Source organism: Natator depressus, chromosome 4, assembly GCF_965152275.1.
Source record: "Natator depressus isolate rNatDep1 chromosome 4, rNatDep2.hap1, whole genome shotgun sequence".
NCBI lineage: Eukaryota > Metazoa > Chordata > Testudines > Cheloniidae > Natator > Natator depressus.
The window spans coordinates 79,612,354-79,639,084 of NC_134237.1; the positions used below are offsets into that span (position 1 = coordinate 79,612,354).

At 41.2% G+C, this 26,731-nt stretch overlaps 2 protein-coding genes across 3 annotated transcripts in view; one reads left to right on the top strand and one right to left on the bottom strand.

The window, feature by feature from the left end:
- Window positions 1-361: 361 nt before the first annotated feature.
- On the bottom strand, window positions 362-21,259 carry CASP3 (caspase 3). Of its 2 annotated transcripts, XM_074951237.1 has the most exons (8): window positions 21,046-21,259; window positions 12,676-12,787; window positions 9,601-9,693; window positions 7,818-7,942; window positions 7,133-7,261; window positions 3,617-3,792; window positions 2,990-3,107; window positions 362-1,947 (listed from the first exon to the last, which is right to left on the bottom strand). In XM_074951237.1, exons 3-8 carry the CDS (start codon window positions 9,672-9,674, stop codon window positions 1,721-1,723), a joined length of 849 nt encoding a protein of 282 aa, XP_074807338.1. In that variant the 5' UTR covers window positions 9,675-9,693; window positions 12,676-12,787; window positions 21,046-21,259; the 3' UTR covers window positions 362-1,720. The 2 variants fall into 2 exon arrangements, with proteins under 2 accessions (XP_074807338.1, XP_074807337.1); XM_074951236.1 differs by lacking the exon at window positions 12,676-12,787.
- Window positions 21,260-21,601: 342 nt separating this feature from the next.
- PRIMPOL (primase and DNA directed polymerase) overlaps window positions 21,602-26,731 on the top strand; it is a 36,702-nt gene continuing 31,572 nt past the window's right edge. Inside the window, exon 1 of the mRNA XM_074951229.1 lies at window positions 21,602-21,749. The gene's annotated coding sequence lies outside the window, so the exon portion shown is untranslated. The remainder of the gene's footprint in view (window positions 21,750-26,731) is intronic.

The window sequence follows — 26,731 nt, forward strand, 5'->3', positions numbered from 1 at the left end:
CAATTCAATTAAAGGAAGTTACACGCACATCTGAGGATATAATTTCAGAAAAATAACTGACTGAAAATTAGTTGCACTAATAACTCAATTGTTCCAATAATCAAATATATTTCCCAGGAGGATTATAACTTTGCATGGATAATGCCAGATGCCCTGAAAATTGGGTTTCAAAGCATAGTATTTGAAGTTACCTCTCAATTTCTGGTGTGAAGACGGGGAGGAGGAAGATGCTCCACAACACAAGTGGGGGAAAAAGCAATTAAATTAAAAGTTAGAACTTGATGATTTCTGCATATTTAAAATGAATGGTAGAATAAAGACAGAAAAGCACTGTATTTAACTTAGGCAATATTTAATTTAATAAGTAAAAAAGATCCAAAGACTCCTTATTGAAATGACAAGGTCTAGTTGCTACCATCAGTTATGCTACTTATTTTTTAAAAAGTTTTAAAAGTCTTATCTGCAAGCGTTCAATGCAGCCATTACAATTCTGAGTTTTCTTTTTCATTAATCAAAAGGTGTAGATTGTCACAGTCTGAATCAATGAAGATAAAAAAAATTATTATTTTATGATTAACTATATAACAAAACACCTACTTCACTTGTTTTTTTTAATTGCCCGTACTCCAATATTAGTGTAGTTTATGGTCATAAAATGCAAAATCAAAAGAAGTAATTTACTGTGTCATATTTTAGTCAATATGCCTGTTTTACAAACCTTTAAAGTTAATTATCTAATTTGATACTAGACAAAAACCACTTACTTTTCTCCAACATTACAAATCTACTTTATGAGACAGATGAAATGTGGTGTATATATATGCAAGGCAAAACAAAAAATCCTAGCAAATATGGCAGAAAAAGGAAAAATTACCATTCAGAAATGAAGTTCCATTTGCTGCTTACAGGATCAAGACCAAAGTGGCTGTGAGAGATGTCGAGAACCCTCATATCCCAGAGAGTTGAGGGTGGAATGCAAAGAGCATTTTGCAAGACAGGTCCCTTAGTTCCTCAGCTCCCAAAATCAATTGTACGAATTGTATTTTTAAGTGGGTAGTAAGCACTGACAAGCTAAGTCTCTTATAACTTTTCATATTTGATGGAAAGTTATAGGACAAAAAATTGTTTTAAACTCTGAATAAGCTACACCATTGTATAATGTAATAACCTGCTTCTACAGTTTACACATTTCTCTGTAGTACTTTTAAAACCCACTCATTTGTAGTGACTCTAATACAATATTACCAAAAATAATAAAATGGCACCAGTATATGCCATATTCTGAATCTGTTCCCTAATTATGTCAAAAATGGAAAGAGAAACTGTTTAGAATATACTAATTTTTTCTCTCTCTTCCTCCAGCCAGAATGAAATGTAATGTCATACTGGAACCAATAAGCGATTCAACCTGCCTCTTCCTTCCATTTTTCCAAAAAAACAGGTAATATAGATTAGTAGTAACACTCTGAAATTACTTTCAAGTTTGTCCATATTTAGTTACCCGAACCCGAGTTTCTGAGAGAGCAACACCAACTAGTTTAGCTCTGACTAGAGTCTTAAAGTCTCATCTATATTCCCTACATAGAGTAGTGAACACTAATTCAGATTTGTAAGTGGTATTCAATGCTAGTTTTGTTTTCTCACAGTTTGTGCATACATTACAAATACAAATGTGTGAAATTATTTAGTGAGAGAAATATAAGTTACAAGGTGAAGTTCTTTAGTGAGTGAAGTACAGTTCTTTGGTGAGCATGGACACAATACATGGAATCTGCTTCTTTCCATGAAAACCTGGTTGGTTTGAATACGAACGAAATTCTGCCACCTTGCGATTTACACGTGTTAGTATCTGCATAAGCTCAAGTTTCTTTGCATGTTGTTTCAGCATCAAACATAGCGACTGAATAAACCAGGAGCCTTCCGATGAGTTTCTCCAGGAGTAATAGCCTACAGAAGAATAAATTGTTAAGTAAAATACACTTAATTGGTCCAGTGTAGTGTCCTGTTACCGAGTAATGATCAGGAAAAAATAGTTAGTTTACAAGAGTAATTTTCTTGGGATCAATCAATCAAGAGTTAAAATAATTAAATAAAGGTTTTAAAATGAATGACTCTAGCTTGTTACTTAAATAATCACAATATACTTTCAATAGACATGACCACTCCATCTCCAAAACACAACACAACACAAAGAGTTAGTTCAGATTGCCTAATCCTGACCACCTTTACTAATCTAGACAAATCCTAGGCAAAGGAAGAGTCAAAACTGGGCAATCCATCTTTCACCACACAGTGTTCTAAGTGCAGCAGCAGTTTCTATTTAATTACACCATTAAAAGACACATATACAACAGGGAGAGAGGAAAATATAGTCAGATTCAGGACCCAGTTGCTCAGACCTCAGCATCACTGTCCTTGCCCTTCTCCAATCTCCTATATGCAGGAATAAAGCTACTAATCTATTCCCTGCCATTGAAATTGTGGATGGAATCAGAGGAGTTCTAATACAATGTCTCATATGGACAATATGAAGAATTAGATTACCTCCTCACATTATGTTTGTATTAATCACTATTTCTGGGTTGTGCAGGAACTACAAGTGAGGGTGGAATCTATACATCAGAAGAAAATTTGATTGTCAGGTACTCCCAAAGTCATCCCAAATAGTAATATACTTTTTGTTTCTTGCCATAATTTATTTGCATAGATCTGATTAACTGGGCACCCAGTACTACCGCAAATGAATATTTGAGTCTGGAGGGTTTGACAGTGAAAAAATACCTTAACATTCAATTTATTGTAGACATTTCAAGCTCTACCTCACTTTGTGCATAAGCACAAGAAAGTGAAAAAAGAAAGGCAACGGGAATCGTTTTATGAAAGAATAAAAAAGAAAGTATTCAACCACCTTCAAATCAAATGTAACATTAATACAAACAAACATCTATGTATTTTAGCACTGAAGAATTTTGACATGAGCCTCTCTTACCTGGAACAGTAGAATATGCATATAGGAAGTCTGCTTCTACAGGCATTTTCTGACATGTATTTTCCTCTGAGCTACTGTCTGTCTCAACTCCAGAATCTAATTCTGTCCCTCTACAAGCCTGGAGAGAAGGGAGGGGAAACAAATTGAAGAAACAGTAAAGGTCAGCAGTAAACATCACCAAGGTGTCCACTGTTAATTCAAACTTTGACATCTCACTGATGTGAAAAACAATTAAATGAACTATAAAAAGAATGAGATTCCTATACTTAATATGTTTTAGTACTGTTTGAATGCCAAGTATGGCAATCGGAGTTTATGTCATTGATTGCATCAGTTTGACTAAATTATGGGTTTATTCATTCAAAGTTTTGGTTTTTCATATAAGAATATATTGAAATTCTGACTGATGTTTCAAAGATTTCTGGATAGCCCCGATGGAACTCATAACTTGACCTATTACAACTTCCGCCTACTTACATAAAGCCAGACAGTGCCACCCTTACTCAAGGAGAATAGTATCTTACTCTGCAAGTAGTCCTTTTGAAATCAATATAAGCAGTAAAATGCCTCATCATCTAATGGAAACCTTGCATTATTCAAGTACGTAGCAGCTCAGCTGTGCTTTACCTGAAAGAAGAAAAGTTTTGGCTTTCCCACAAGACTCTTACATCTGTCTCCTCTGAACAGGCCTGTTAATATTTTCAATTCAAGAGGACCATCTGTACCATAGATTAATCCATCTTCACCATGACTTAACAACACACAAACAAAACTGCTTCGATTGCTGTGATCATCTTTAGCAACTAGAAAAAGATGAGAGAAATAATTGGTGTTTGAAACTTCCCATGCAATAGAAAAGTATGTTTATTATGATGTTAACAAGGACCTTATTTGGCAATATTGGGTTCAGCAATCACTTACACATACATGTACAGGCCAGCCATTGTACCTCACCTGTGACAATGAGAAACCACCCATGGCAAACATTAGGAGTAGACTACGTAGTTGGCAGCCTTGGGCATCTAATTTTTAGGAGTGGCTCTTGCATGGCTGCTTCCTACACTCCCAGGAGCCAAGACAGGTTCTGAGGATCTGCCCCTTTTAAGTCTCATGCATTGTTCAGAGCAGCAGTCATATCTGGGGCAAGAAGCAGCTAAACAAACGACAACGCATCCCAACCCAGTCGCCTCCACCTGCACCAGCTGGGAGAACTTCAGGAGAGTGGGTGTTTGCCCCTTTAATGGTATCCTTCACGTCCTCTGCACTGCTGCATACTTGTGGAACGGAGTGCCAAAGTCTTTAGTGCTAACCCTACAATAACCTGGATAAAAGGCTAAGTGAATCTCTATGTCCATTTAGTCCTCCATTGAGAGGAGTCAACAAGGTTGAAAACTGGTGACAGCTATGGTGATGATGGTTTTTGTGATATAAACAATATATTCAATTAGATCTAGACAAAAAACAAACTTTCTACATGGTAATGTTGGATCACTACCAACGTGGGCTATATTTGAACCAGGAACCATGTAATAAGAGGGCATCTATCATATTACTAATCCCCCGCAATGGTTAATGATCTACTACTTAACTTTTATTATAGATCCCTATCTTCTCATCCAATTTTATCTTAGTGATATTTGATATTATTGAAATTTATATTCTTAAACAAGAAGTCAGCATTCTCCAACACTATATCTTAGTTTCAACAACTCCTATTTCATCTGTGTTTGTGGCTTTATATTTTCCCATCTTTTACTAATATGAGTGTTTTAAGGCTCAGTTCTTGGCCCTTTTTACCATTGAGAACACATCAATTCTAGCTCATACTTAAGACATAACTTCTATCTAAGCTTTTACTTATAGAACCCTACCTATATTTCTATGTTAATTACATCCAACTCCACATCTCCTTTAGTTTATTATTTGATCACTGGGTCTCATCTATTGCACTTAATTCCTTTTATATTTTTTCTAATCATCCTACTCTGTAACATCAAGAGATCCAGAATGTTCCCTCCAGAATATTCTTTTCCTTCAGAGAGAGGAACCATGTTACAGGCTTTCTACCTCTGAATCCAATTCAAAACATCATTCCTGGTTTCCAAAATTATTCATAAACTGCTCTACCCTTCCTTTAACCTTGCATTTGCCTATTCCTCATCTCACTCTGCTTCTATGATGTTATTCATAGAAGTATAGGACTGAAAGGTACCTTGATAAGTCACCTAGTCCAGTTCCCTGCACTCAAGGCAGGACTACATAATAACCAGACCATTCTTGACATGTGTTTGTCTAACCTGTCCTTAAAAGCCTCCAATGACAGAGATTCCACAACCTCCCTAGGCAAACTGTTCCAGTGCTTAACTACCCTGACAATTAGGAAGTTTTTCCTAAAGTCCAACCTAAATCTCCTTTGCTGCAATTTAAGCCCATTGCGTCTTGCCCTATCTTTAGAGGTTAACAAGAACAATTTTTCACCCTCCTCCTTATAACACCCTTTTATGTACTTGAAAACTTAGGTTCTCCCCCAGTCTTCTCTTCTCCAGACTAAACAAACCAGTTTTTTCAATCTTTCCTCATAGGTCATGTTTTCTAGACCTTTAATCATTTTTGTTGCTCTCCTCTGGACTTTCTCCAATTTGTCCACATCTTTCCTGAAATGCGGCACCCAGAACTGGACACAATACTCCAGTTGAGGTCTTAGCAGCATGGAGTAGAGTAGAAGAATTACTTCTTGTGTCTTGCTTACAACACTCCTGCTAATATATCCCAAAATGATGTTTGCTTTTTTTGCAAGTGTTACACTTTTGACTCGTATTTAGCTTGTGATCCACTATGACCCCCAGATCCCTTTCCGTAGTACTCCTTCCTAGGCAGTCATTTCCCATCTTGTATGCGTGCAACTGATTGTTCCTTCCTAAGTAGAGAACTTTGTATTTGTCCTTACTGAATGTCATCCTATTTACTTCAGACCATTTCTCCCATTTGTTCATATAATTTTGAATTTTAATCTTCTCCTCCGAAGCACTTGCAACCCCTCCCAGCTTAGTATCATCCGCAAACTTTATAAGTGTACTCTTTATGCCATTATCTAAATCATTGATGAAGATGTTGAACAGAACCAGACCCAGGACCGACCCCTGCGGGACCCCACTTGGTATACCTTCCCAGCTTCACTCTATTGTTCTCCTCCCCAGGATTTTCCGATTAGGTGGGGGAGCTGGTATCTCACTTTTACTGCCCCATTATGTAGATTTTTCTCTCTCTAGCATGGTTTGGGAGGCCATGTACTGTAATCAAAAGATGACAAAATGAGAGACACTGTATTCTCAGGTCTGGACTTAGTTTTTCCTGCTACAGTTCTCCCAGAGACCGAGCAAATACGTTTGCAATACTCGTGTGTTAGGGACAAGGGCAGACCTTGCTAAGATGCCACAATAACCTCTGATAGGTGATATGCACAGAAGTAAATGCAGATGAGGGTAGCAGCCTTGTTGCAGAAATAAAAAAATATATAAAAAATTTCAAACATGTGCCTTTCTTTCACTGTGAATGCAACAGGAAGGAGGTATTAGGAAACTTGAAAAGAAAAAGTTTAGTTAAAAACAGTGGCATTTAAGTTGCATGGCTAGTTTAGAATAGACAGTAAAGTAGACTCCTATATAAAGACACTTTATATTGTAAAACAGATTTTTTTTTCCAAATCCTTCATTCTCTTTCCAAACTAGGAATTGTGACAGAAAAGTAACATGTAAATGATCTCAATTAGGTTCTGAATACCTACCTGCAGGTTAAAGAGTTCAGATTCTGAGGACAGCAGCAAAAATTGCACATAGGGCTCAGTCCCACAAGGTGTTGAACATGAGGCTAATCCCACAAAGCACTGAAGCATGTGAGTAGCTGTACATAGTCAATGAACTACTCACATGCTTAAAGTGAATCATGTGCTTTGCTCGATCATCCCAGAGGGCTCAGCAGCTTGCAGGATCAAGCCCAAAGAACCTGGTTTTTTTCTTTTAGCATCCACAATTTTCCACTTATAAGAAGTACTGACCACTTATTCTTTTATCTAAAATTTTAAAGTATATAATTTTAGACTATAGATACATTTTAATAATACAGACCCAGACCTTTACTACTTACCATTTTGCAAGATGTCAAACATTTGCTTCCCTGTACGATCATTGTGAAGGTTGACTTTATATCCCAAAGTCATAAAAGTATCTCTGATGCGTGCAGCATCTACATCAGTACCAGATCGGAATGACATTCCTTTGGATTTGAAAAGAAGATTCACTTTAATTTCATGTAAAAGACACAGTGTAGCTGATTTGGGGTGTCGGAGCCAAAATCTGCTGTTATACCAGGATAAGTCTAGACCAACTCCACTGAAGCAAATACTCCAGATTTACACCAGTGTAAGTTGAGCAGAATTTGACTCTATGCATTTATCACAAATAAAGCAAAAAGATTTTTCATTCCAAAATGAAACTTTTTGCAACAAACAAACAAACCAACCAACCAACCCACCCCAACAACAGTCTATGGGCCTAAGCAATCACATTAATACCTCTAAAACTTCAAAGGTAAGATACTGGCTGTTAAAATCAGCTTGATAAGTAGAATTTCCTACACTTGTAATCCCCCTCCTACAAACAGATATTTGGAAGTATCTACCATGAGAATTTACACACATTTAAACCATTACATTTTTACATTAAAAAATCAGTCATCTGGTTGCTTATTTAAGTTTGAAGAACACTACATTTTACCAATTTCTCTGAATTAAGAAGAGCTTTAAAAACAAAATAGAAATATGAACAGTTACCAGTTGCTGGCAGGAAGTTCTTATTATTTATTATTATGCATATCCCAATTTCTGGATAATCCATTTTGTAACTCTCATCTGGCTGTATTCCAGAGTCCATGGATTTGCTAACAGGCAGGCTCTTTCTGTATGGAAACCAGATAATATAATAGATGAGTTTACAAAAACCAACAACCATTCTTAACAAGAGGAAACTTCCAAAACTGATTTATAACCTTAGTCTTTTTCTAATTTTTCTCCGTATTTTTTGGTAAGGTTCTTTTGCAACTAGTGAAAGTGATGATAATTTTCACTACTTGCTCATTAAATATTGTAAGTACCTCTGTGAGATCAAATCAACCCCTTGATTTTTAAGTCTACTGGGGTTCCACATGGGTGCTGGAGTCATATGCATGAAACAGCTAGCAAGATTGTCTTACATAGCCAGGCTCCAAACTGTGAAACTGATTGCATACAGTTCTGTCAAACAGAGTTATACAAATGAAAAAAAAATATCAATTTTTAATCTCTCATTTGCAGTAATCTAATATGCAACTTGTAACAATCTTAGGTAAAAATATTTAGACAGAAGTGTGTCTAAGTTGACAGTACCCCTGCAAAAGGGAATATATACACAACTCCTACTTACATCAATAGACAACAGTTGTGTGTGTATCTGAGGGCAGAATTGGTGCTAAAAGTTTAAACTTAAAATTCAATTCCATCAGAAAGCTACATTAACAGACAGTTAAACAGATCTAGGAAATGACCATGTTTAAACTTCATGTGCAACATTAATTCTGTTCCCATGTGTACATTAATTACAATACAGTCCATTACTTTGATCCTGCTTAAATTTTACGCATACAAATACAGGACTCACAGTGATGTCACTAATCATATGCCTGAAGTTAGCACATATGTAAGCGATTGCAACATTGGAGTCTATATGATCACATCACATTCTATTTTTCAAATAATATAACAAACAGGTTTTTTAAGCCCAATAACAATAGGTACGTATGTGTAGCAGCTTGCAGTTTTGTGTAGCATATGTATACCAGGTAGAGACCATGAAAGTAATTTATATTAATGCCCTGTGAACATAAGAAATCCAGTGCCCGAAGCAAAGACTAATGCGGAACATTTATCGAGTATCTGCACTCTTTACAAGCTACACAAAAGTGTTCACAAAAACTGACGTGAGTCCTGTGCAAAGTTATTCTCAATGGTGAAACTGTTATACACCTTCTGGATAAAGTTGTCAAAGCACCAAGCCCATACAGCTTCACACACAGAACTTTATGCTTGCTGAGAATCCCTTCCTTTACTCATTGTCTCCCTCCACTAAACGTTTCAACTAAGGTAGCCTCACCTTCATTGTACGTATTACAGCCTTAGTGCCATTGCACTTTAACCGAACTCTGTATATGCAGAATTTGATTTTCAAAAGCTTGTAAGGCTGCCAAATCCAAACCAATGTTAACTGGAACACTAAAAGGAACTATTGGTCAGTTCTTAGGGGTATATGGACTCCGCAGTCTACGTTTTTTCTTCTTTAATTCCTTGCATATTATAAATTATATTATATGTTCAGTTTTGCAGTAGACTAAGTTATATTGGGTGTGAATCTGATTTTTTAAAAAAGAGAGTTATTTACTAACATTGCAATATTGATGAACTAATCTTTGTGATATTTATTCAGTTTGTGTTATTTGCAGTTCCACCATACAATTTCATTCGAGGGCTATTTCTCAGGACATTAAATATAAAACTTAAAGAAAACTAGAACCACCACACTCACCCTTGGGAACCAAAGAGAGATTTTGCATCTGCCTCATCATGACCTGATTGCAGTCCATCTTTTATATCTGCCATTGCTGTTCTTATTTATTAACTTGAAAACATAAGAAAATAGAAATGTAAGACATAAATTCCTTTTATTCACAACTACAACCGTTTCCTGTTGCTATGCTATTCTGAGGAACTTCAGAGGGGCCTAACAAAATTAGGCAATTGGGTACCATGATAGATAAAATTCAGCACTTACAAATTCAAAAGAAGGAACTTGGGTGGAAGGAATCTGGATTCTATATAAACTGTACCCACTATTAACTGTACCCACTCATTGTGGATGGTTTAATGAAAACACCAACTCAAAAAAGCAATTAAAATATTAGGCTGTAGAAATAGATGGATAGAAAAATAATTCTGAAAATATTATAATGATGTTATGTAAATTCATGGTACTACTGCACCTTGAATACAGTGTTCAGTTCCGATGATCTCATCTCAAAAAAGACACAAGAGAAATAGAAGAGGTCCAAAGACAGGCAATAAAAATGATTTGAGACTCCATAGGAGGACAGATATTAGACTGTAAACTCTTTGAGGGAAGGACCATGTTTTCCTATGGGTTCAGCACTTAGAATAACTGGGCCTCATCCTAGTGAGCATATGGATGCTACTGTAACACAAATAATTTTTTCAAAGATTAAATAACAAAACAGTATAGAGAGCATATATTGGGTGTTCCTATTTATCTTCCATCATAACATAGGAAAAAGAACTTACAATGAAATTGAGAGGCAACAAGTTTAAAACCAATTAAATATATATAGATATATTTTTAAAACACACAATGCAATTGTTCTTGTGGAACAATTGCCACAAGTTATCAAGTCCAAGATTTAACAACATTCCAAAAGGGTTAGACATTTATACAGAGAGCAAGAACATTTATCGTTACACATTAGAAACGACCAAAAAGCGAGAGCTATAAACCCTCATGCTTCACGGACTAAGCCAGCTATGAAATGACAATAGTTTGAAAGAAACTTCCTCGATGGGCTAGTTATTCCGTATTTGTCCATTGCAAGGATTGTTGCATCACCTTCTGAAGTATATGATAGAATGGATCTACATAAAATTTTAAATAACCAAAGAGATCAAGTTGCAACTGTCGCTGATCAGACAAGATGAAGAAAAATAGTATACTCTGCTTTGGTTAAGTGTGGAGCTGGCAACGTAAGTTTGATCCTTTCACAGCCACACTGTTGTTTACTGATTTTCCCCCTTGCTCTAGCCAATATGTTGTCTTAATATACTGTGAATATCCTCAGAACCATGCAATTCCATCTTCTGTGGATGCAATTACTAATGCATCGAAAGTGTTAACCCCATTTCATGCACCTCTATTTTTCAAAGACAAGTTTGTTATTTTTCAGTGGCTTCATGTCCCATGTATACTCTGGGTACATTTTCTATATTACTTGGGGCTCCAATGTAATTAAGACAACTCCTTGACCACTAAACGTTTCCAGACTATTTTTACAGACCTGAAAGCTAGGACCCTGGGAATCAGCAGAAGATTAGATTCCCTGGATGTGAACCTGCAAGGGGACCAAATATGGCATAATCCTACCCTAAACTTCAGCAGTTGCCTTCAGGACAATCAAATGTAGGAGGAAATGTGTCTGCGCTGCTAAACTTGCCTGCTCAGCACTATGAGCACATACTGTAGCATTGGGCAAGGAGAGTCAGTTAAATTGCTTCAGTCCTTTTTTTTTTTTTTAAATCCCAAAGAGAAGAATATAGAGGAAAAAAAGAAAAGAAGATGGTGGTAGGAGAAAAGAAATATTGTGGAAAGAGACAGATAGAGAGGAAGTGGTCTAGTGGCAGCACATGTTCACATAAAACCATATTTAGTTCTTTATGTTAAGACAACATGGGCAGAGTAACTGTGTAGACAATGTACTAAGCCCCAGGAAGAAGCCCCTAGCAACCTCTCTGCCCAACTGATAAGGCTGCATTAAAAGGTTACAGAAGCTTCCTCAGCCAAAAGCAGAGTTTACCTTCATGCAGTGCCTTTTTTGAGTGGAGGGCGGGGAATTAGGGGATTGCAGAACCTCCAGAAAGAACAAGAGCATATACAAAAAGGAGTAGATTCAAGGAAAGAGGAAGAAAAAGATACACAACAACAAGAAAGGGGTAGAAAAGACACAGAAAATGGCAGAAAGAAATTGTTTGTAGAATGAGGGAAGGTTCCTAGAAGAAACAAAAAAAAGAATATAAATCTTTCACCATTGTGCACATTTTTCATTTCATAAGTCTCAGTTTGGCTACAGATTAGGAGTCCTTAAAAGGTGAAACTGCAGACATATTTTAAAATGAGGTGTATTAGTTATTGGCATTTCTATTGCGCTCATCACTATAATATCTAGGCACCTACTGAATTAGGTATTTCTGATCCCTGCAAGCTTTGTAAGTCTGGAGTTTACATCCGATGTAAATTCCAGACTTAGGAAGCTTGCAGGGATCAGAAACTCTCTCAGGGCTTGTCTACACTACCAAGTTTTGTTGACAAAACTTATGTTGACACCTGAAAGGCGACAAAAGAAAAACTGCCAAAGGGTGTCCACACTTGCTCCCTCTGTTGACAGATCGTGTCCACATTGGGGTCACCATCATCGACAGGGTGAGCAATGCACCATGGGTATGTATCCCACAGTGCAGTAAGGAAGTGGTAAGGAAGAGCTGATCGCTGCGTATGTACTAATATAATATAATTAATAGAGTAACAATGACTGCTCCAGATAGGAAGAACAAGTGGGGCCTTCAGCACATAATGACAAATTAATTCCTTCCTCCCCACAGCTTTGTGGTGACTGAAGTCAGATATGTTTCGTCTGCTCCAATGTCACAAAAAACATAATTTAGAGTCATCACAGTTACTACTACAGCCACTTGACTTGGTCAATAGGGCCTCTAGTAAGTGGTACTTTTGAATTATAACACGATTCAGTGCTTATAAAAATATTTTATACAATATAAAAACACTTGGAAAAAACATGTTACAAAATACAAAAATGCCACTTACTACACCCCGTTTGGCCAATTCCACGGCTCAGCATGGTTCCAGTGGTAGCTGCAATTTCCAGTCTGATGCGTTCTATGGCATCTGAGTGGAGATGGCCTGCACCTTTCGGAAGCTGAAGTGCCAGGAAAGAAAGTTAGGCTAAGATCAGTTATGTGCTGAATGACCTATTTACCTTTGCTATTTGAGCATTAAGCAACTACAGATTCATTTATATCATTTTCAAAATGAGACTTGTAGTTCACCTTTAATGTTTATGGAATTTTTAAGTCTCTTAATGAAGCAAGTTAGCTACACTTATTTAAAAACAAAACAGAGACCCATCAGCAGACATCTGTTTTGTTGCTGTGCACTCAGACACACGCTGTCAGCAATAATTTTTCTCTATTCCATAGCACTGATGCCAACACCAAGTAATAGCAATGCTCTTGGGAGGACAATACTCGTTCTCGCCGACTTGGAGTACTAAGAATTACCTCACCTTAGTTAGCTAATGCAATGATGTCATTTTCTGTCATGGAAAATGCACATTTATCCAGGGAGGATGATCTCATGCTATGGGGGACAAAAAAGTACCTTTGAGCAAACATGTTTAGAATTAATTATAATTGTTCTGCTCTTTGAAATTTTTTTCCTGAGTCTTAAAATATCAGCTATGTGCACGCAGTCAGATAAGAAGAATTTTAAACAGCAAAGGAACCTTTTAAAAAAACCTGATGTGATTACTAGCAGAATATTGATCCTTTTTCCTTAGCTTTTGGGACCTTTTATTTATCATTTAGGATCATTTGATTTGTTGTATTTAAAAAATTCAGTTATCAAATGGATAAAAAGCTACAAAAAAGACAGAAGATGTAAAGAAAGATACTTTCTCTAGAGCTTACTAAGGGGGGAGGGGGCAAAGAGAGAATCAGTTGAAACAGGACCCAACATTAGAGTTGCTAGCAAACTACAACAAATGACTGCAGTAACAGTCTCCCTGTACAATATATTATTCAAATAAGATTTTTTTTTTAAATGAGCAGAGCTGTTCTAAGTTATTCCTTTTGCTGGGACAATGACCAACTATTAAAATAATTTCTTGACCATAGTCAAATGACTTAGAGCAACTGCAACCCCTAACTCCATCTGGGCCTACTGAGATTAAACTCAGTCAGACTATGCTTCATTGTATGACATTCATGTTTTAAGTCAATACAATAATCAAAATTTTTTTTAGTACTATGTGTCTGAATTGTGAAACATTCACTTAGGGAAATTAATGATACAGAATCAGAGTGTAAATAATGTTAAAGTTTCTTTGACTTGGAAGCAAATAACTGAATGATCTTTGGTTACTCCACACCCCTTGAAATATGCAAACCATAATGAACAAAGACAGCACATGTTCAATATATGCCAGCTATGTTATGAAGCAGTGCTCAAAGCAAAATAAATGTCTTGAAACAAATGTCTCAATGTCTTTTTATAATTACTCTGATTTCCCGCCCCCAGTTTACAATTTCCCACTTTACATGATTATAATGGAAAAATGGAAATAGTCAACTATATGAACAAATAGAATAAATGCATGCATGAAATACTGGAATGATCAACACAGCTCTCTAAAATGAATAGCTAGTATATGAGGGCAAAAAACTCAAACCAAACCAAAACCAGAATATTTGTCTCTTAAAACCTCAAATTACAAATGTTTAAACTACAGATTTAATTCAGTATATGAAATTATACTAATACCAAAAATTGCACTTTTTGTAATCATTATGCAACCTTGGTTTGTGGTTACTACTGGCTAGGTGAGCTGCTCACCTAAAAAGAGACCACAAGCCACTAAGCACATGATCAGAAAAATGTCATACAAGCCATTTTCTAGCATAGCATCCATAAGTATGAAGGACAACTTCAAAGTGAAAAAATTAACATTACAACATGTACAAATACTGTAAAACGGTTACTAAAAAAAAAAGCTACTCAAACAATGTTGAAAGACAGGAGTGTTGGCCCACTGTTGTGGGACAAGAAGTGAAAAAGAAAGTGCTTTGCAACAGCCACTTCCAGACAATTATGGAGCAGTGTGAAGAGTTCTAATGAGATTCTCATCCAGTTGTCTATGGATGGAAAGACAACAATAAATGACACTGGGCCTTGACAGTCAATATGCATTTCCCCACCTGGAAATAAGAATCTTTTCTGACCTCTAAAAATTCTGCTTTAGGGGATTTGAAGTATCTCAGTGTATGAATGATCAAGGAAAGGCTTCACAGACCATTGGTATCCACAGAACACAGTCGGTGAATAGTTGCGTTGGACTGTCAGTTAAATAAAAAGCAAAATGATGCAATATGGTCAATAAAAACAATACATATTATATGATACTTCAAATTCAAAATTCAGCTATTCTCTTTAGTACTGCATTTGAAACTGCATATTAACTTATTGAAATGATCAGTAACAAATTTTCTTCCTCTCAAATTTCCTTCCTCTGTCCCCTAAAAAAATCCGGAACCCAATAAGTTAGAGGAAAACACACAATTTGCAGAATTCTGCAGAAGATATATTTTCCAGGAGCAGCTGAAGTATGAGGTGGATATATTTGTATTTGCTGCACAGGGGCTCCATTTTCAGAATGCTTTGAAGCACAAAGGTTTTTTGGAATAATAGCAACTTGCTACTAAACAACAGGCTAGTCTACAAGAAGAGAGATTCAACATGGAAGTAGTAATACAGCCTGCCAGGAAATTTCTTCCAATAAAACTAATCCAAGATAACTTTTATTTGTAAATTAATACTCGGAAAATGTGCTCAGACAAAATACAGGCAATACAAGGTCACATATCTAGGAACAAAGAAAGTAAAGAGGACTAGGTCCTGGAAAGCAGTGACTCTGAAAAGAACTTAGGGGTCATGGTAGATGGTGAGACCATTGTTTTTGAAGTGTGGACACAATACTACACAAATGTTGAAGCATTAGAGAGAGTTCAGAGAAGAACTACAAAGAATGATTTGAGGCTGGAAAACGTGCTTTATGATGAGAGACTTAAGCTAAATAGTTTCAGATCCTTATCAGAGAGTGGATAGGGGTAACTTGATGACGTACACAAGAAGAGGATATCCAATACTGGAGGGCTCTTCAGCCTAGCAGACAGTGGCATAACAATGTTCAATGGCTGGAAGATGAAGCTAGAAAAATTCAAACTGGAAATTAGGTGCAATTTTTAACAGTGAAGATAGGTAATAACTGGAACATCTTAATTTAGGGAAATGGCAGATTTGCCATCACTTAAAAACATCTTTAAATCTAGACTGGATATCATTCTAAAAGATGTGCTTTAGTTCAACCTTGAGTTCTCAGGCTCAAAGCAGAGATTTTGGGGTTAAATTCAATGGTCTGCAGAAAGTTAAGACTAGATTACCATAATGGTACCTTTCCCTATTGTCCAGAAAAAGGGGAAAGACACACCCAATACTCCATCCCACCTGATTCATATGGGGGTAAACTCCACAAATGCAAATTACAGCTTTCCTTGTTTGCATTGGTGCGGCTATTTTGGCGGCTGGCAATCGGTTGCGGGAAACAGGATAAATTCTCAGTGTAGACATGGCCCAACTATTTCACTCCTGACCATTTTAGCAGAAACACCCTGCTACACTGGGGCTGTGGATGAAGCTTAGAGTACCACCAACTTTCCCCCAACACCAATATGACCCCTAGCTTAAACAGAGCTGATTCTGTTTAAAAAACATCAACTATATAGTATCTTACTGATGTCATCACCATATCATATATATTTTTTGCTGCTGCTGCTGCTGCTGTTTAGGGCGCACAGAACATTTAACACAGTGGCTACATTATATTAATTTCTCAGTAACTCAATGTTAATTTTTTAAAACTATCTATTCAGATTACAATATTAAGGTAAGGGACATTTGGGTGTTAGGCTACTTCATAGAGCAGGGGTAGTAAACATGGGCCAAATCCAGACTGCCAGACACTTTTGAATGGACCCAAAAATATTTTTATTTACTTATTATCATTATTGTTGTTATTTTCGCTGGTCTGGATCTTGACTATACCTTGACCAAGAAATTTAGACCTTGGCAAAAAATCGTTGACCGCTCCTGCCATAGAATCTCCTCTGTAAGTTCTATACAGTAAGATAGATCAAGGCTTATTTCTATTCTACAAAGAGTCCTCGGATTTACAATGCCCGACCTATGTCGGATACCACTTACAACGCTTTTCAATTGATTGCCCATTTTGCCCCTACGATGCTTGTTTTTCCCTTACTACGTTTGAGTTGCATAAAGTCTGCTTGAAATACTTCCTGGTTGCGTTATACTGGTATGGAGCTGGAAGGAGTTGCTTCTGATTGGCTTTGAGGTAGCAGGGTAGCTTGTTGCTGGGTAGGGTTGCCGATTGTTTTTGACTGGCTCCTGACCCTGGGCTCAGCCAGTCACAAAGCTTGAACAATGGCTCAGCATGTGTGCCGTTCTCCCTGGCTTTCAGAGCCTGTGTTGCTGGCATTCTGAGCAGCACATGTGAGTGTATATCAGGGGTTGGCATCCTGCGGCACGCGAGCTGATTTTCAGTGGCACTCACACTGCCCGGGTCCTGGCCACCGGTCCGGGGGGGTTCTGCATTTTAATTTAATTTTAAATGAAGCTTCTTAAACATTTTAAAAACCTTATTTACTTTATATACAATAGTTCAGTTATATATTAAAGACTTATAGAAAGAGACCTTCTAAAAACATTAAAATTACTGGCACACGAAACCTTAAATTAGAGTGAATAAATGAAGACTCAGCACACCACTTCTGAAAGGTTGCCAACCCCTGGTGCATGTGTTTATTTGAATGCTGTTTACAAAATACAGTGTATAGTAAATACATTGATATTGCAACATTAGTCATCTATAATTCATTTAATACAAAAAACTGGGTTACTATGGTGAAAATAGTGTATCAAGTCTTGGTTCAGGAACCAATCCCCTATCATACCATTGATTCCTATGGGAAAAGCGGTTTCAGTTTACAACGTTTCAACTTACAACGCAATTCTAAGGAACAAATTGTGTCATAAGTCCCAGAATTCCCTGTATACAGGTTTTTATACTGAACTCATCAATGTAGTTTCTAAGCCCACTCCAGTAGTGCATTAAGCAATGTATGGTTTATTCTCTCTTTCATCTTCTCCCCAGAGGGAGAATTGTGTGTACTCTGTAGTATTTTATTTTGTTAGGCTTTTGGTTTGTTTTAAAGGCACACGTTGCTATGCATTTATATTAGCGAAGTCAGAGTTGAAGAAATGTGCCTTGCAGTTGGAGCAGAAGAAGGTGGTGAGGTTTGTGATGGTCCTTAGCTCCAGTGGGAGTTTGTTGCACAATCTCAACTGGCCCCTGAGAAAGTCTTATGTCCTGCACAGAAGTGCTTTAACTTTATGGTAGAAAGTCTCACAGTGTCTGAAGAGGTAACAAAGACCTGTATAGCTGTATTTAGCTCATTGTTGGCAGTCTCCTAACCAACCAGAGATGGTAAAAAGTCACTGATGGATACTGCTATGTGAGAATTTAGCATCAGCAAGGAATCCAGGAGCACTCCTAAACTACAGATGGAACTGACCAATTGTGGATGTGTATCTTCAATCAAAGGAGATGGCACCATGGTTGCACAATTTTCAAAATTCCTTTCTTTGCCCAGCAGCATAAGCTCTGCTTTGCTCAGATTCAGTTTTAATCAGATGTTCTTCACCCATAAGCTGATCTCGTCCAACCACTGGGCTTTATTGGTGGTAGTTTATGGTGATATGTAGTGATAGATAGGTAGAGTTTTGTGTTGTGTAGATGGATCCTTGTGCCTGTTCAGAGGCTTACTGAAGCCAATGGAATATTGGCACTTGGGTCCAGTTATATACTGTAAGGTTATAATTTCACCAATCAATCAGTCACAAAGTGTCAGTGACAGAGCAGATGCTAACCCTTTTCCTTCTAAAGTGCTAATTCTGCACTCAAATACATGTGGGCAGACCTATCTACACAGACTGATTTCAACAGGGATCCACATGGCTGCCTGTGTGGATCTGATTGCAGAATGGTCTTAGACAATACACCTCCAATGCCCCAGCACTGTGATCTGGAGAAACAAGTTGAGGAGGTACCATTTTTCAGGTGAGACTTAAAACTGATGTCCGGAGCTGACCAGCAGAAGTCATTGAAGATTCTCTAGTAGACAACCTGGGTAAATGCCACTGCTAATTTTCTGTCATACACTTACTCCTCGGGGAATTCTGTGCCACTGCACATGCGCAGAATTTATGTCCCCCCGAGAATTGCTTTGCTTCCCTGCAGAAAAACGACCTTCTGACAGGGAAGCAAAGGGAAGCCACAAGAGTGGTCATGCAACCTTGCCCAGCAGTATGTTTTGGGTGCCCAGAGCAGCTGGCAGAGAGGTAAATCACTGGGGGGCAAGAGGCAGAACTTGTAAAACCCAGCTGGTGGCTTCTACCCTGCACCTCCTAGTCCCAGCTGGGCAGGACGGGACTTCCTCTTCCCCTGCAGGCACCTAGGGCCTGGTTAGACCCACCCTCAGATTTCTCTCCCAGCTGCAGGAAGCTCTGCAAACCCCAGCCCCCACATACACTTCCTGCACCCATTGCTCCTCAGCTGCAGGGGGAGGGATTCCTGTACAGGGAGCTGCTCCCCCATCCGCCCAACCCCCATGCATCCAGACCTTCTCATACTCAGACCCTCCTGCTGAGCCTCACCCACCCCCCTACACTCAGACCTCCCCCCTGTGATGAGTCCCACTTCCCAGGTACCTGGCCCACCCCGACGAGCCACCTGCACCCGGATCCCCACCCCACTGAGCCAGAACCAGCTGCACCTGGATCCCAACCCCACTGAGCTCCACACCCCTAGCATCTGAACCCCCCACTGAGCCCCCCACACCCAGAAAGCCGTGCTGAACTCTATCCCCCAACACACACACACACACACACACACACACAACCTGCCACTGAGCCCAACCACCTTCACTTGGACCCCCTTGCAGAGTCCCATTACCGTTGCACCCAGAACCCCTGTCAACAAGCCCCTGTGCATCCATATCCCCCTCAACCCACACCTGGATCCACCCACATTAAGCCCCATTCACACCTGGATGTTGCCTTACTGAGCCTGCCTACCAACACAGAGGGGCAGGGCCCTGGGGTGTTTCTGGGGCAGCCCAAGTCCTAGTGCTGTATCAGGGTCGGGTGCAGCCTGTGCTCCCCAGTGCATGCAGGAGCCTCCACATTTATTTGACAAATAAAATTTGCAGAATTTTAAAATATTAAGCACAGAATTTTAATTTTTTTGGCGCAGAATACCCTCAGGAGTATACACTCCAATTTAGTATTACTATATGCTGACAGTGACAGACCTGAAAGATTAGACCAGGAGTTTAATTAATTATTAATTATTACTATTTCCAAACAGAACCTTAAAGTCAATTAAATTAGATTTCAACATTCTCCCTCAGCACTGTGTAAGAACATGAGAGCCAGAAACAAACTCTAGGAAACTGAAAGAGATTAGTCTATTCTAGCTGTGCATGGAGGAGGAAAAGTAAAGCATCTTGCAATGCATTACAGGGGAAAAAATCATATTCATGAATTCATACTGCATCCATATTTTAACTTTTAATAGTACTTCACTTTCATATTTTGGCATTGTACGGCATTATGGGTACGGGCTTGTCTACACTTGGAAATTTCCTGGAATTGTTATTCCGAAAGAACTAGTCTACACGAATGAAGCTAAGCCGGACAAAGGCTCTCACGGGCTGGGGCTGCAATAAGAGCGCCTTATACAGAAATAACTGTCGATAACACACAATTATTCCGGAAGAGCAATCAGGTACTTGCCAAGCGCAGCCTCGGAACCCTGTTAACCTCATCCTGCCGCCCTGCACAGACGCCACCTAGCACCCCAAAAGTGGCTGCATTTCAGCGGCGGGTGCCAGGCTCGCAGAGCCTATCGGCTCGCGAAGGGCGAGGGAGGAAGGTGCCTCGGGCAGTAACCCCGGATCGTCTGTTGCTTCCCCACAAGGGAGGCGAGGCAGCGAGAACGAGCCAAGCCCCCTTTCCTGAGCGTCCCGCGGCGCCCCGGGCTCGGAGCGAGCCCCGCGGCTCTGCTCAGAGCCCGGCCCTGGGAGCGGGGCAGCCGGAGCCGCCCAGGCTCTTTGTTCGCCCGAAGGCGGCGGGGCTAGGTGCTGCCTGGGCTCAGCGGGGGCGGCCCCACCGTGTGAGCAGCCAGGCTCTGGCAAAGCGCCCCCTGTGCGGGGACCCCCAGCCTCCATCGCTGGTCCCCGGCCCCGGTCCAGCGCGGCCACTGACCTGCCTCCGCCGCGCCGCGCCACCAGCCTCCCGATCGCCCCTCAGCTCCGGACTACAGTAGACTGCAAACGCGCTGCTGCTCACTCCGCCCCGGTCCCGCCCTGCAGGGGGAGGGAGAGGGGGCGGGCGCAGGGCGGTGGCCGGTTCAAACGCGGCCAGGCGGGCTCTGAGCGCGGGCGGGCCTGTTTGTCTCCCCCCCAGGTGAGTGTGCGCCCAGTAGGGAGGGGCAGCTCCGGACACATAGGCCGGAGTTACCGCCGTCCCTCGGCCTGCTCCTGGCGGGGTGGGCCCCATTCGGTAACGCTCTGCCCAGCACGCCCCTCCCGAGCTGTCCCGCCGGGAGTGGGCCTGGCAGCGCGGCCCGCGGCCCCCGCAGGCGGGCTGGTGGCGCCCCCTAAGGCGGCAGGGCTGTGTCCGCGCTGTGAACGAGGAGAGGGACGGGCAGCGTTTGCGCAGGGGGCTAGCATGTCCGGCGGGGGCGATAGGGAGAGGAAGGAGAAAGGCCGCCAAAACCCGAGCCCAGGGGCAGGAGGTGGGGCTAAGAAAGGGGGAGACGTGCGGCCAGACTGGGCCGGGAAGGAGCAGAGGCGCTAAAAGTGACCCCAAGCTGAGTGAGCGGGCTGTCGTGGTGGCCAAAACAGGGTGTGAGTGGCTCGCAGGCTGGAACCTCTCCGCAGCGCCTCCCGCCAGTGGTGTTCTTGAAGGTACAGGTAGCCCCAGGCTCAGCGGTTGGTTGTTTTTTAAGCTGAATTGCTATCTCGAGCTGTAGAGGAGACTTGATTCAGTGAACTATTTCACACCCACCGTCCGAAAACTCTTCACACGCATCATACCTGTTTTTGGTGCTAAAAGAATTCCATATCAATTTATGTAGGGGTAACGTCTGCTTCATATTTCACATAGAACTTCATAGCAGCTCACAAATTTCTTTTAGCTGGTGCACTGATTGCCTCTGTAATACTTTGTTTCCTGTAATCCACTGTAAATGTAGTTTCACTCCATTTATTTTTGCTCCAGTGAAATTCGGATTTAAGTCAGCTGTCTGTAGCAAACAGAAGCTACCTACAGCTGGCTTACACTCAAAAACTAAGCCTACTCCATACAAACCACCCCTGGTTTGCAAAATGTCACTACCCCTTCTGCATTCCCCGAGGGTTCCTTGTGAGACATGGCCTTCACTTACCCCTCACAAAGTCCTGGAAGCCACTGTTCTCTATGCCATCAGCCTGCTGATAGTCCCCATAGCAAGAAGAGAACCTTGTGCATCTTTATTGACATATGCTTCGAGTACTGAGTTCTGTAGGCTAATTGATAAGAACGGCCATACTGGGTCAGACCAAAGGTCCATCTAGCACAGTATCCTGTCTTCTGACACTGGCCAGTGCCAAGTGCCCCAGAGGGAATGAACAGAACAGGTAATCTTCAAGTGATCCGTTCCATGTACACATGTACCTCTCCTCGTATCGCAGTGACAGATCCGCCAACCTGCTCCTACTAATCCCTCAACCATTTAATACAGTGACATTGAACACCATTAATGGCAGTTGGAGAGCATGTGGATAAATGCTGGGATTCAAATCTGGAACACAACACAAACAATGGCACAGTCTTGTAGACCTGCCTCATATCTTCTTACAATGGCAACACTGCTACTGCGCCATTCCCGGTAGCTGTTGTGAGCATTGAGGGACAGAGTTATTCAAACTGAATTCAAAACTGGCATCAGGTCTAGAGCAGGGGTTCTCAAACTTCATTGCACTGTGAGCCCCTTCTGAGAAAAAAAAATTACTGCATGACCCCAGGAGGGGGGACCGAAGCCTGAGCATGTCCGAGCCCCACCGCTCCAGGTGGGAGGGCCAAAGCCCAAGCCCTGCTGCCCTCGGTGGGGGGCCAAAGCCCATTAGCACCAAATGGGGGGCCTAAAACCTCAGCCCTGCTGCCCAGAGCCAAAGCCCTGGGCCTTTGGCCCTGGGAGGTGGGGTTTGGGTTTAGGCTTTGGCCTCAGCAAGTCTAACACCAGCCCTGGTGACCCCATTAAAATGGGATTGCAACCCACAGTTTGAGAACCACTGGTCTAGAGCAGGGGTGGGCAAACTTTTGGGCCTGAGGGTCACATCTGGGAATAGAAATTATATGGTGGTCCATGAATGCTCCCAAAATTGGGGTTGGGGTGTGGGAGTGGGTGAGGGCTCCAGGGTGGGGCCAGAAATGAGGAGTTCCAGGGGCTCCTGGCTGGGGTGGGAGAATTGGGTGAGGGCTCTGGGATGGGGTTGGGAATGAGGAGTTTGGGGTGTAGGAGGGTGCTCTGGGCTGGGACTGAAGGGTTTGGAAGGTGGGAGTGGGATCAGGGCAGGGGGTTGGGGTGCAGGCTCTGGGGTGGGGCTGGGGGGTTTGGAGGGCAGGAGAGGTATCGAGGTTGGGGCATGGGAAGGGGCTTGGGGTGCAGGGTCTGGGCAGCGCTTACCTTAAGCGGCTCCCAGAAACAGCGGCCATGTCCCCACTCTGGCTCCTACGCAGAGCCTCAGCCAGGCTGCTCTGCATGCTGTTCTGTCCACAGGTGCCTTCTCCTGCAGCTCCCATTGGCCGCAGTTCCCGGCCAATGGGAGCCTCAGGGGCGGCACTTGGGGCGGGGCTGAATGCCTGGCAGCATCCCTGGCTGCCCCTACACATAGGAGCCGAAGCGGGGCCATGCCGCTACTTCCAGGAGCAGTGTGGAGTGGCCTGCAACCCTGCACCTTGGTTGGAGTGCTGGAGCGAATCAAGCCCCAGACCCCACTCTCCAGTGGGAGCTCGAGGGCCGGCTTAAAATGGCTGGCAGGCCAGATCATGGGCCATAGTTTCTTCACCCCGGTCTAGAGGATGAGGAAAGGTGAGTAGCAAATGCTGACAGGAGATCACCCTCTGTCAGAGTTTGCTACTCTGGACCAGTGAATGGAGAAAGAGGAGAGCGACAGCTCCTATGACAGGGAGACAGCTACCCTGACAAGGAAATAGAGAAAGGGTGATGGTTAGCAAATTGTGAGAGGGCATGTTGTATGTCAGTATGTGCTATCAGTAGCAAATTGTGCCAGGTACAAATTTTACGACACTACCCCAGCACAGTACCGTTGGTCCTCCCCCTATTGCCTCATGCAGTGAACCAGTCACGCCCTCCACAATCCACTGCATGCATCAGTCCTGCTGGGAGCTATGAAATAATTTCCCTGGTGGCAATGTGTTTGTCCCTCTTTACTATACAACTGCATGTGTAAAATGTGGGGATAAATCTAAGTGAAATAGGGTTGATGGTGAGATACAGATAGTGAGCTCTAACATGGCAGCTACACATGGTCCAGTACTAACACTTTAAACACACAATTCTCCAGTGTAGATGAGGCTCAGATGTACATTGCTGAGAACTGTTTTCAGCAACAGTTTAATTTCCTATCAGATAGGTTTGTTTCCCAGCAGCCTCTTTGGCTATATCTGTGCTAGTAAATGTCATAGCTGAAATTCTCTGATGGTGGATGCCATAATGTAGACAGGGCTCACAAGTTTGGGATAAATGACCATGTTAATGTCTGAGCCCTGTCTCTGTGACAGCTTGAAGCCAGCTCTTGGGATTTTATAGCTAGTCTTGTGATATTTGGTGTTTTTCTTAAAGTCCCAGCTCATGGAGTCATGGGATTATGTGAGAATTTCAGCTTTCATTAAAATAAAAGGCAAGTTTCTGGTCCACAGGGTTGCAGACACAACCTGAAAGTATGATCCAAATGTACCCTAAAGGCTTAAAAACTAGAGGGCAAATAAAAAAAAATCCCATCTATCTATCTATCTATCTATCTATACACATATGTATATATAAAATCATAGTTTTTAAGACTGTTTCATGATTTTATGTATGGAACTGGCAATACTGCTGTTGCTATCACCAGCACTGCACTGCTGGTAAATTATAGGTCCTCAGTTTGTTAGTGTAAATAAGATTGCATAAGCTAAACATAATTCCTGAGCATTTTATAACATGATTTGGCAACAGTCATGTTTTATAAATATTTAAACGAAACATATATGCAGTGGTGTTGTAGCCGTGTTGGTCCCAGGATATTAGAGAAACAAGGTGCGTGAGGTAATATCTTTATTGGACCAGCTACTGTTGGTGAGAGGATAGGCTTTCAAGCTTACACAGAGTTCTTTTTCAGGTCTCGGCAATGAACTCGTAGGCCATGTGTATACATACAGAGCTGCAGCAGCACAGCTTATCAGTGTAGCTGTGCCACTGCAGCACTTCTGGTGAAGATGTTCTATATTGGCATAAAAAAACCACCTCTGTTAACGACAGAAGTTATGTAGTGGAAGAAACTCTCACGCCAGCAGCGCTGTGCATGTGAATGCCTATGTTGGTGTAACTTATGTCACTCAGGGAGGTGGTTTATTCACACCCCGAGCAACATAAATTATGCTGACATAGGCTGTAGTGTGTACCATAGGGATGGTACACACTAGTGCTTACTTTGATATAACTTAAGTCGCTCAAGGGCACGGGAAAGACACCCCTCTGAGAGATGTAAGTTACACCGATCTAAGCACCAGTGTGGACAGTGCTACGTCGGTGGGAGTGTCTCCCCCACCAATTTAGCTACTGCCATTCAGGGAGGTGGAGTAATTATTCTCACGGGGGAGAAATCTCCCATCAGCATAGAGCGTCTGCATTAGCAGTGCTACAGCGGCACAGCTCCATCTGTACAGCTGTGCCACTGTAGCAGTTCTAGTGTAGACTAGGTCTCAGTGTCATTGCTAAATACAAGGTGGACAAATTGTTTGGGATAAATAAAAAGGAAAGGAGTACTTGTGGCACCTTAGCGACGAACAAATTTATTTGAGCATAAGCTTTCGTGAGCTATAGCTGTAGCTCACGAAAGCTTATGCTCAAATAAATTTGTTCGTCTCTAAGGTGCCACAAGTACTCCTTTCCTTTTTGCGAATACAGACTAACACGGCTGCTACTCTGAAACTTGGGATAAATAGTTAACGCATTTCAAGGGGCCATTCAAGACACGAAAAAGTATGGACTAAATAGAGACACTGGATTTATGGCTTATTACAACAATCTGTAACTCACCCACACACACTCTCTCTCTCTTTCCCTCACCCTTCCTTTTCTCCCTGTGACTGGACGGGTGATAATGGGCCACTTCATATTGAATGGTCCCTTGAAACATGTTAAATGCTTATGCGAAGAGCTTGTCTCTCTCACCACCAGAAGTTGGTCCAATAAAAGATTACCTCATCCACCTTGTCTCTCTAAACTGAAAGTGGTAATTTATGTAGTTCAGACAGGACCTAATTAATTAAGATAAAATTTAGCCACAAATGTAGACTAGGTCAAACTGTGTTCAGCACTGTGAGATAATTTTTTTTTTTATATTGTGTGCTACTTGAGAAGCGATGTTTTAAGAGGCCGGGGTACTTCTTTATTTTCAGTTTATTTAGTTATTGTTATATTTTGTGGGATTGCTACTTTCCTCTCTGTTTGTATTGATTATGATCTTAAATAATAGTTAGGGGTATCTGGAGTGCAAGGCGAGCATCTTGGCTGGTTTCTATAAATTTAAGTAAATATGTATATGTCCAAATATAGTAGTGTGGGGTTTTCACTTCATGATGTGTTTTATCTCCCACTGCTTAGATGTACTGAGCCTGAAAA